The sequence below is a fragment of the Rhyacophila brunnea genome, unplaced genomic scaffold, assembly GCF_057557595.1.
Source record: "Rhyacophila brunnea isolate RB1 unplaced genomic scaffold, BYU_Rbru_1.0 scaffold_7, whole genome shotgun sequence".
In the NCBI taxonomy this organism is placed as follows: Eukaryota; Metazoa; Arthropoda; class Insecta; order Trichoptera; family Rhyacophilidae; genus Rhyacophila; species Rhyacophila brunnea.
In genome coordinates, this window is record NW_028233339.1 from 40,780,379 (window position 1) to 40,793,100 (window position 12,722).

At 32.1% G+C, this 12,722-nt stretch overlaps 2 protein-coding genes across 2 annotated transcripts in view; one reads left to right on the plus strand and one right to left on the minus strand.

Annotated features, from left to right (window-relative positions):
- LOC147064876 (RWD domain-containing protein 4) overlaps positions 1–7,436 on the plus strand; it is a 378,341-nt gene extending 370,905 nt beyond the window's left edge. The window contains exon 6 of the transcript XR_015071938.1: positions 7,206–7,436. The gene's annotated coding sequence lies outside the window, so the exon portion shown is untranslated. The remainder of the gene's footprint in view (positions 1–7,205) is intronic.
- Positions 7,437–9,472: 2,036 nt separating this feature from the next.
- The window catches only part of Drak (Death-associated protein kinase related), a 352,172-nt gene continuing 348,922 nt past the window's right edge, over positions 9,473–12,722 (minus strand). The window contains exon 5 of the mRNA XM_085958187.1: positions 9,473–12,134. Within this exon, the coding sequence (XP_085814313.1) occupies positions 11,471–12,134 (664 nt within the window). The 3' untranslated portion in view covers positions 9,473–11,470. The remainder of the gene's footprint in view (positions 12,135–12,722) is intronic.

A 12,722-nucleotide genomic window follows, 5' to 3' on the forward strand; every position in this document is an offset into this window, starting at 1 on the left:
TGTCTTAATACCAAATAAGCATACTTTTCAATTTCATTTATGAGGCTGATAAAATGATGAAATTGTTCTATTAAATTATTATAAATTGATTAGAATTATTTTTAAAATGTCATGCAAATAATTTCAGTACTATTAGTAGTTTATAATAAGAATAAAATTTTATAAATAACCGTAGGTTAAGTAAAAAAACACTGCTTTTGTCCTGTAAGCTGGCAATTTTCTAAAAATTAAAATGGGGCAACATCTTGAAATTACTTACGTGATTTATGGCTTAGATGTTCTCGGTCCCAAATAAAAGCAATCCCATGTAAACAATGCATGTAAATAACCATACCACATGGCTTGTAGAGCGTATTTACGATTCCTCAATTAGCGCTTGGCCGTAGTCATGGGGCGTCTTCGACGCGGAATAGGCGCGGGGACGGGCACGGGTAGAGTGTCCGTAGTAGCCAATGACATTTATATGGACGAATCATGTGGAAAATAAAATGACACTCACTTTGTGTCGGGTCTGCCGGATGGCGAAATTCATATTTTAATATCGGTATCCTTCGCTCAAATGAACATTCCGCTTGCAAGCGGTCTGGCGACACCGCTGGGTCTGCCCATACAAAATATCGATGCAATTCAATGACAGAACAATTTGACAGAAATGGCCGAACATTTTTACGCAGGCAGCGATGATTTCTCCGTTCCTATAAGGGCTCAACGCACAAATGGTGATTTATAAATTTGGTCCGTATTGTAATGACAGTAAGGTATATATTCGTTCAATTTTTCAAATATGGTAGTACTGTTTGCACCGTACTTCAGCTAATTGATTTGCATGAACGGACTGGTAATATTATTTTCAATTTATTATATGTAATTAAAAATATTTTTTGACATCGTTTGTTTAATTTAAAATACTTTTTGTCGCGAAATCGATAAATGTATTGTGAAGTATATATTTTTATAATTGAATCGCTACAAATTAAAAAGTGAAATAATGAAGAAGGGAGAATAGTAGTATTATGTCAATGGATTTAGCGGTTTTATTGTCATTATTATCTCTCATTAAATTTTAGAGTTCCTCGCAAAGCAGAAAGGCGATTACATTGGACATATATACTTAGAGTATTAAGATGCGATCCATGTTGGACACCATCGGATGAATGTGTAATATGTTCTGATCATTTTGATAGAAAACATTTCATCACGACAAGGAATGGACTTCGTCGATTAACAAAAGATAATAATCTCATATCATGTGCTCCATTTACTTTTTATGAATATTTCTATTTACTTTCTGTTGTTTTCTCTGTTTGCTTGCTCTCTGAATTATTAAAACATGCACCTATAATATAACGTTAATCGTGTATTTTTTATAACTTCATTCTTGATTTTATTGTCATTTCTTGTTGTGATTCTATAATATTTAAATAAATAGTAATAGAATTGTTATCATTTTCATGCTGAAATAATATTTTCTCCAATAAACTGATACTGGTTTTGTCATTAAAACATTTTCAACGGATCAATTTTCAGTTTCAAAATATTCTTATTAAACGCCGCTTCAAATTATACCAAATTATTATATTGCAATTCAATAACCATCATAATATGTTATTGTTTAATCTCAAACATCTTAAGCAAAGCAATATGATCAAAACGTGAAAATCTAATTACATATTCGTTGATATTTATTTGTACACTGTATGGTTTGTTAGCGCCGTAGCAAAGAATATTTTGTTTAGACAAACAACTTTTCTCAAAACTACGTAATATTCGTATTTCTTCCATAATTTGCCGCCCCTCATAATGTGGCGCCCCTAAGCAACGTTTGGTCTGCTTATCGTGTATTTTTTATAACTTGTTTCTTGATATTTTTTGTTTTCATTGTTTATGTCATAATAATTAAATTAACAATACCATTGTTATCATTACCATGATTTGATAATATACGGGTATCGTTGTTATAACATTTTCCACGGATCAACTTTCAGTTGAAAATGTCGTAATGATGAAACTGGTATCGCCTGTTTGAAAATAAATGTACGAAGATACATACGTCAAACATACAATAATAATATATTTTTATAACCTGTTTTTATCTCGAATAAATGGCGTTCAATAAAAATTTAATTGTGTTTGACTATTTTTTTTTGTTATATTTATCTACCTCCGTTCTCTTGTATTATTATCATAGGTACCTACTTTCTTCTGTATTCATACTTCGAAATTGTGTTATTAATTGATAAAAGGCATGTATTTATTATACACACAACAAAAAGAATAATAATAAAAATAACGAGTTACAAAAATATTTAAAGTTATTAATTAAGGGCAGAATTCCCAGTTTGCGTCTGGAATCGTTTCGCTGAATGCCTGGAAGCGTTTCGCTGAATCTCCGGAAGACGTAAGTAACCCGAGAATTCTAACGCGATGACATTAATACGCCGTTACAATAAAGGCTATATTACTCTAAATTCTCGAAGCTTGATATCGTATAATGGAAATGCAACGTCATATGATCACGTGATGTCTACCTATACATCTGTGAATAAGTTTCGTGCACTATTTCTCGTGCTCGCCGATATGAAATGAGTTGTCCATTTAATACGTCATTGGTAGTAGCCCGCGCGCGTCCAGTCGTGTTCAGCGTCAAATCAGGGATAGGAAACCATAAACACAGAAAAGCTTTTACTGGAAAACTCCTATTTGAAATGGCAAAACTTTGCAGCAAAATATGGGGCCAATGAAATCAATATGGAAAGCACTAATTTAACAGAAGAATTTTATAACTTATACAAGAAACTGCGGGAACAACCAGACAAGTTTTTCGAAAAAGAGTAACATGAGAAAATATTTGATTAAGTATATTCTAATTGATTTAAGTTTTTTCTATTCCTTTTGAGTCATTTTTTGCGATCCGACTATCGCCTTTTGGCATCTTCAAATACCACCAATGGTGAATACACACTGTCATCTGATACAGTTAATTCCTGTTTATTTGGTAAATTTATATAATATATGAATTTAAATTCAAATTCCATCAAGTACGCTTGGTCGATTTTATATTTTGATTATATATTGGATAATATGTAAGTTAAAGTTTAAAAAAGACTTTTCGGTTCATATGGTGTGAATGTAGGTGTAGAATGTACACTTCATAACTTTGCACCCCGGCTCTAGGATGGAAATGATGTACCTACTTAATATATTTTATTTGTATTATGTTTATATTTTTTTATTAAGGAAAACAAACAGTTACATAGACTACAAATATGTATAAAATAGACTAGAAAAAGATATTGCAACAAGCAAAGTTTCCATATAAATTATAATAATTATAGTTAATCATATTATAATTTAAATACAGAGAAATTAGATAAAGAGATAAATGAGAAAGAATATTGAATAATTATAGACAAAAAAAACATTTTTTTATGTACCTACCTTTATAACTGTAAGTAAGATAAGTATACAATATTATATGTGCGTTAAGAATTATTGAAATTTAAAGATATTATTTTTACATAATATATATTTATTTAGTACTACATATTATATTAATACAAGTGAATATCATTTGATATAATTTTATGCGACGTAATAAGGCAAAGAGGCGTATCAGTGTAGTAAAAAGTGCAACGTTATAAAACGTATACCTACTTTACATCACTGAGCACTATCTATGCTTTGTGAAAATAATACCATAAATACACCAGACGCGCGCGGTAAGCTCATGATGGTTTGAGACACCCGCTACTCGCTCGTTTCCCGCGTCGGCGCCCGTCTATTCAGTGCGGACACCTCTATGCGCGCAGTATGGGAAGAGCCCGACGCATGTACGATCTTGCCTGCGTCGAGCTAGACGCGCCAAAACAACACGCGCGAACACCCGTCCCCGCGCATTGTCTACGGACACGTCGAGACGTGTTCATACGTTTGAGTTGCCCGCCCCGCCGCCGCCCCGCGCCCGCCAAACCACCACGGACGAGCACTTAGGGTTGTCACACACAATTTATAATAACATACCGTATTAGAATTAATTTTAGAAAAATAAAGTTTAATGCAAAAATAACAAATAATATCCCACTAGCCTCAAATAGTCCACACAATTAAAAATTTAAATGATGTTAGGGTTGTCACAAATAGCGATTTTATAAAATTATTGACACGATAAATAGAAATATGTTCACAATAGTGCTTTATGATGTTCATATAACGTACATGATAGATTAAAAATTTATTTTTGTGTGGTATGTTTCGAAACATGGCACTGCACATAAGGACACATTACATTGCTTGCAAAAGAATTTTGTAGATGTTCTTTTTTTTGAGGCAGCACATACCACACAACGCCTTCTACTTATACTTCTTGCAGAAGTAGATGGCTCGGATGTAGAAGTGGGCAAAAAATCCATAAAATGTGTGTTTGCTCCAATACGGGAATGTAATGTAACAGACTTCCGCTTACGAGTGTTCGTTTTTTTATTATGTTCATCTAGCAATTGCTTGATAACTTTTGATTGAATTTCTCTTATAAAAATTGTCGAAACAAAAACTTTTTATTCATTTTGTGAGTCATTAACAGATGTCGGACCAATATTCAATAACACCAACTGAAAAATAATATTAATTTACGCGTAATAGTGTGAACTCACCGGTGCGTCTTTAGCTTGTATGGTTAGTAGGTATGCGACACACCGGTGAGCTCTTAGCTTTCTTAACTTTAATGGCTTAAATCCACTACTTTTTTATTGATGTTATCACTATTCACATAAAATCAAAATTATAAAATAACGCAAATACCAAATCTCTTATTATCATGGTAAAAAATAGTTTGCAAAACATGTTTCACACCAATAAATGTTCTGTTGTGAGATAAATCAACCTAAATGAAAAGTTTCGACTGCGATTTTTTTTCAATTCAGTACATGTTCAAACACGCGCGTTAACATGACCTTACTCCCTACTTTAGTTATAGTTTGTCAATTTATGGCTACGGCCGTATGTTGTAGCTTAGCCACTGTTTTATCACATTTAGAATTATCTTGAAATGTGGTAATCTTGCCGATTTTTTGAATAATATAATTCCTAATTCTTGTCAAATTTGGGATCACAGAGATTATAGATATAATTTTTTATTGTAAATATTTCACTATAACAATGTCAACATAAATTTTACTACTTAATGGTTTTATAAATGCGTTTAAAAATTAATAAATGTAAAAAATCTTAACACCACTGCACATTTATGTACTGAAATATTCTAAAACATTAGATCGAGATGTTTAAAAGAATACTATTTTATGTAGGTAGGTAATAAAAATACTTTATGCAGTCAATAAATATAAAGGATAATAAGGCTTCAAGATTATATAAATAGATTATCTACGTTTAAGGAATGTTCAGGCTAATGGTTTGAAAATACCATAAAACCTCCATTTTGACCTACGTAGGGCATGTGGGCCTTTAATTCATAATTTTTATTCTCCTAATTATTTAATTAATAAATTCCTGTAGCAATATAATCAGTTAATGTGGGTTTAATGATTTATTTCCTTCCAAACTCAATAATTACCGAGTATTAATTAACCTAACTAGGTACTTATCATAATACTAATAATTAAGAGATGAAATTATTTGAATTTATTTTTTTATTGTTAATTATCGAATAATAGTTGGGCTTCTAAGTGAATTACTGAGAATGGAATTGTTATAAATAAAAAATCTAATTTCGGCGGATTGGTTTTCTCAAAAAATGACAACAGAAAAAATCTTCTACATGCGACTTTCTGTTATCGCCGAGATCTTGTTGTTGACAGTAGTTTAATAATTTATTCATATTGATAGTAACTTTTTTTTTCGATTTTCTATGTGTAATACGGGGCTGTTTCCTTCTTAGACACTCGTGTACTGGCTGAAAACAGCTGAACACAACCGAATATCAAAAGGTTCACTTTTATGCTGTCATACTATATAGACAGTACTCCATCTCTATAGAAGAAGATTTCTATCAACTTCTTTGGTACATACATTTTTTACACAACTGGTGCCATTGTTCTTAAATCTGTTTGATGCAGTGTAAGGGCCCAATGGGTTGGGGCGAACGTCTGATTACCATTCCTTAATAGAACATCTGTCAATATAACCTCCTCTCTCTTGTCTATATGGTCTGCTTCGGAACAAAAATGATAATATACTTTACAGTCAATATGCAGCCTCACATCTTTCACTATTACACATTCACATATAAAACCAATCTCAGGTACAATTGTCAAATGATTTGACTCTGCAGAACCACGAATCATCATAGAAATCGAGTGAAACTGGTTTGTTAACTTCTAATCTCATTTAAAATAAGTTGCCCCAAGCCAGATTCATAAAAAATCTGGATAATGGTATTGTATATTACATGTCCTTTTTTTTTACCGTCCTCTGGTGACCTGCTTCCCTATAATAACTGTGTTTCTTTGAATGCATTTGTTTTTAATTTCTCCGTCCACTTTATACGATTTATTAACATGTAATGTTTGATTTAACAATGTTTTCTATGTCCACCTTGTTATTGCATCAATTATTTATTCATTTATTTTGTATCTCATATTCATTAATATTCTATATTACGTACGCTGAAATAAGTTATTGTATCCCAAATATTCCATAGAGGAATTTTCAGTTGTGAGGAGTATAAAATAGGGTAGGCATGTCCACCAGATAGAAAATATAAAACGCGTGTACATTTATCTGTAATGTAATATGATTTTATACAGTTTTGACGGGGAAACATGAACCATTTCTATTTTTATGTTCTTCAGTTAACGTGAGTCACTTTCAAATGAAGGGAGGAAACTTACAGCCTGCTGCAGGAGTGAACGAAAGTGAAGATGAAAATCCCAGCGTTTTAAACCGAGGCATAGAGTTCCCCTTTCTGTCCTTTGCACCACGGTAGGAGAATAATTTGATGATGAATGCAATGAGTGCCCAAAAGATGTCGAAAACTTAACATTTTTATGATGAATTCAAAATTGAGTGTTTATTTATGATGGTGAAAGCCGAATGTTGTTTAATTTGCCATGTTTGTGTCGTCAGCCAATTATTATGTTTGTTTAAGTTGAAAAATACAATGGGAGAATGTGGTATTCTGGTAGATCATTGCTATTTAGTAGATGACAGTTTACTTCAAGTTGGAAATGTCTGAAATAGTGGATATCGAGGGTATACTGACAGAAAGCATTAACTCATTAAAACAAGTTCTGAGACAATCGCAAAAAGGACTTTAATTTTTTTTTCAAAGCGTTCTCCAACGTAGATTTTCTTATGATTTAAAAACATTTTTTCTACATTATAAAGACTAACCTTTATGGCAAACACAATATACGACATGTTACAAGTCCTGTATTTTGAATACGCAGAACGCATTAGGTCATTATCATGCTTTCTATCAGAATAAAAAAATAACAATATGATTTAATAATGTTTCTATTTTCTCACCATTATTTCATATGCCTTTTTGCGTTTTACCAGGACGTAGAGCGTAAAATTGTATACATTTTGGCACTTAAAACAGAAAAACAGCAAAAACTAAAATAATGCGTTCTGTCAGTATACCCTCGATAATATCGATATATATTATATAGTATATAAAAGGAAAAAAATATTTTCTTAGTGTATCACAATAATTTATTTTATACAAGTGTGTTACGAAAACATCTGTAAACATCTTGAAGGACAATCAAAATTACAAAAGAGAAACTAAAAATAGCTACAACTATACAATAATAACAACTGACAATAATATGATTTCATATTTTGCTTTTCTCTCTTTCTATCTTTCTCTCTCTCACGCTCTTCCCTTCGGAGGTAAAACCAGTTTTAATTTTATTAGTGTATTATGAACGATGTCATAAAATATATTTATTTTAAATCTATAGTTTAATGCGTACAATTAAGTAAAAATAAAAAGTGAAATTAAATAAATATGCAATAGTTAAATATAATAATTACAAATAATTTTACCGTTTTAACATTAAGTTACAAAAAAAAAGAAAAAAAAAAGAAATTGTTTTTTTTGTTCAAAAAATTAAGAAAAATAAAATGATGTCGTCAAAGACAAAGAGTTAAAATAAAATAATTAATTCGATAGGTAGGACATTTCCAAATAAAACTATTATGCTACTGTCAATTTTAAATTGATAATTTTAATTATTGAATCAGATGAAACATGATCCATCAATTGATAATAATAGAAAAAGCACTGGCTGTAATTTTTGAATTAGGGTAGGCACATTATTGTTTAAATAAAATGATCTTGTCGTCATTCAAATAAAGGGAATGTGGATCATGATGAAATATCATAGTTTAATATGGATGAAATATATAATTAAAATAAGATTTTTTAAAAAGAAAAATAGATTAAATACAAAAATCACGCTATCCTAAGATAATGTAATGTATGAAATGCTGGGATTTATAATTATCAATTTATCGAATGATCGCATTACTGTATTCAAGAAAATAGTTCATCTGAGGATAGTAAGACACTTATCGAAACTTTCATACACGCCTTGGTTTAATTTAAATGAAGAAATGATAGTTAAAATAAACCCCAATATTAAAAAACACACTCTCTGTCTGGTGTCTTCCGCCATTACAGAGGAGCTTTGAGCTTAATAAACTCATATTATAAAGCATGTTAGGTTACAACTTATTATATAGTATGAAAAATGTACATATTAACATGACTTCGATTCGACCGTCCAACTAATGAACTGTATACAAAAATCAGTATTCAATACTAAATTGGTGAAATCATCTTATTACATATACACATTTTTGAAATGAATAAGGCTGCAACTCTATCAAACATAAGTTGCTACAAAACATGTCCAAAAATCGCAGAAAAACATTACATAAGTACTTCACAGTCGATTCAACCTTTTGTCAGCGAATTATTTCTTCAATTAACGAGACACACACGGAGCAAGTTTAGTTATTTGAAGATAGATTTATTTAAATAATTAATTATAATTGCATTTAGTGATAAACATTCTTTTTGAAAAGTTTGTGGTTCTCAACCATCTATAGAGCATGTTATTCCAAAATATTTAATATATTTTTTTAATAATTTATGTCACAAAAAACGAATGTTACATTTGCACTACATAACTTCCAAATCTCATCGATAAGATATGCTATATAGTACATATAATTGAAGAAATAATAATTTAACTGAAATTGATGTCATCACAAAAATATGACAATATGGCATGACGCAGTATCAATCTCGAACACCGTACAATTTATAGTAGGTACAATACTTTGTAAAAATGTTATATGTACTATAATTTTACGCCTAGTATGCCAAATCGTATCCGTACTAGATAATCGTACTATATAATCAGTAAGTATAGAAAAAGATGGCAACACTGTACCATATTGTATTTTTTTTTTCATAATATGTATATATTATGTAACTTTTTCTCCACCAAAAACATATATTAGTTTTATAGTAACTTCCCAAATTTATTAATGGTCGTATGTAGTACCCATATTTTAAGAAAAAATAATATTTCATTTGAATTTATAAAAGTGCCATAAGGGTTAAACCAGATTTCCGTGGTAGTGACTAATTAATTTTTTGTGACGTGTGTGTTTAGGTAATCAATGTAATTTAAGTAACACTGTTTTGATGCCGTACCTCTTAGCATATTTCTGTAGTGATAAATGCAGCCACGCATCAAAATAAATATCTCAACGAAACCATATTCAGACAAATCAAAAAGGTAGGTGTTCATACTGTCTGTGTTTCTCCGAGAATGTCTATAGGCATGGCATGCATATTAAATAAATGTTTTATAAAACAGTAATATGAACATAAATACAAACGAAACAGTGAAGGTCTGAAAAAAAATATTTTGAATAGGTATTCTCATCTTTATAACTTTGGTAAATTATTTAGAGTGAAACATTTTGGACCAGCCAGTTCTTTATAGATTCAGCAATTTTGCTCCTAAACTTTTAGTTTAGAGCAGTTCACAAGGGTCCGTCTTCAGACGGCGACCAGTTATCAATGAGACGAAGCTTTATAGTGAAATAACAGTGATGGATTCAAGGTTGATACCAGTATGACAAGGTTTCATGTAGCATATTATATTACATTCATTATTCGCTGGGCCTGCCCCCTCACAAGGATCACATGTTATGGATCAATAGATCTCGAAAAAGAATTTTGGAATCTGTTTTGTAGCAACTTAACAAATACATACATACTCATTCATAATGTTTGCGCCGCCAGATGGGCGCGATAGTACGTTTGATTTGATGGTATATTACATTAAATTTGAACAATAAGGCAGTTAAGAGTTACCCTGGACGACATACACAACTATTATATACACAATACACCCTTAAACTCTAGTAGGGAATGGATCCAAAATGTAGATACTGGCTAAATTACAAGAAATTTTCAATTAGAACCCCCGGATAAAAATATTAACACTGAGAATGATGGGAACACTATTGATAATTTATGTATTTACATGACAATTAATTTTATTTTCATTGAATTGTACTCAATAACGATGCAAGGCTGTGTTTTCAAAACACCTGCGAATCGGAGATCATTTTCAATTGAACGAAAGATTTGACACGATAATCATCCATCATTATAAAGAGTCAAGTTTAATAATTGTGCTAAGTAGTAAATTTTACCGTTTATCCGTCAATCTATATCACTAAATACGAATCAAACAAATCGGTCAAAGGAAAATGATCCATCCTCATCCGTGAATACATTACATTAGTATCTAAATGTTAACTTTGTTTAAGGTTGGCACTCTAATAAGGCAGTTGTCATTCTCGCCAAGAGAATTCAATTGTCTAACATTGAAGTAATCACTGGTATTTGTACATTTAAGAGTTAAGCACCATTTAGCTAATATTATTATTACATTGGCAGACGCCTCATCACCGCGTATAATCGACGGACTGCTCAGGTTGTATTGTCATGTAGCCGGTTACACCGCCAATATAAACCTTCGATTTGTAACAATAAATCTACAAATTCGTACGAAATTTATCATTTATCCACGAGACTATTAAGTTTTCCAGCCACTCAATTTAACCATAAGAATTATACAATAGTACAATCAATATATAATTTTATTATATAAAGTTATGACATCGGGCGATTGAAATGATATGAATAGCTTCACGAAAATTTCTGTGTACTGTTAACAATTTGAGAGATTATTTTATTATTTAATGAAATATATACCTACTATTATAATGCATTTATAGATTTATACGATGGCACAATCCTAACAGTTATCGATCTTTAATAGTTATTACAGTATTAGTAAAACGTCACTCCGCATTCAGGGGGTGGTCAAGTAAAAGGAAGCCAGCCTCACTCGAAGAAATCAATACACAGCTTGTGCACCGCGATCTGATAGCAGGCGCACACGGCCCCGATTAAATATCAACAGAGGATCGCTCTATCGACGTGATTGATAGGGCCACCATTGTGTTTGTGGGTAGATACTAGATTGCAGCACTGCACTTCGCATTTGGGGCAGTCGTACGATGACTCGGAGGATTTCCTAACGTCGGTGTCGTAGTTGACACAAGAATTGCAGCTGCTACCGTTGCTGGTTCCGTTTGAAGTCATCAGCGGATTGTTTTCTTTGGTGTGGGATTTTCCGTTGACCGCTTCGAATGCCTTGCAAACGCCCGATACAGATTTCCCGGTGTAAATGCTGTTTGCTTCGCACTTCTTCTCCGTAGATAACTTGGTGGTGTCCGTTTGAAATTTTTTGCAGAGGTTGAGCACGGAAGTGGGCGAACCGGGGTGCGACTTCCGGCTGACTTTCGGGGTGGAAGGAGCGTCCGGGAAGGCCGGAGAGGTTTCTCTGTGATGCGGATGTTTCAGGTGTGCTAGGATTGAATTGTTTGATTCGCTGTCTTCTGTTTGGTCTCCGTTAGTGGTGCCACCATTTTCAGGTATGACGACGCACAATTGGGAGTCTTTGTAATTTTCGAGCGAGGGAGTCAATAAATCTTCCAGGTCTTGAGTTGTATAGGAAAGCTTGGAGTCTTCGTTCAGCCAAGGATGATCTAAGCATTGCTGAACTGTCATACGGCCCCTGAAAAACAAAGAAAATGGTTCACGTTAGTTTTTGAAAATCGCATATTTTAAGAATACACAAAATGTTATTATTTATTGATATCATAATACCCGCATAAAAAGTATCCATTCATGATTCTGGTATTGTATATTATCATAATGAAAAAAAATCCTAATTGGTAGAGTAGGTATTATATGGAAAGAAAGTGTCAATATTTACAGGTAAAAGTATTTTGATTAATAACTTAAAGTAAACTTTTTTGACATCCCTATCTGTTATCTGTAGGTGGTGTAAAGTAATTTATTTTTATTAGTGACAGTCTATGTAAAGGTCCTTTTAAACGATCAGTTCTGCCGTCCGATCAGTCTCCGTTTCAGTCGGACTGTCAGTTAAATTGACGTATAAATACGAAACTGAAGCAGCCGACTGAAACCGAAACGGAGACGTGACATGGATTTTCCATCAGTTACCGTATCCGTTTTTAGAGTTTCCAGTTAAATTGACGTGTAAATTACTATGTTGCCGTATTTTTCATACTACTTTTCTAATTTCAATTGAAATTGTATTATTTCTTCAAATATGGGTACCGATATGTTTAGAAAGTAT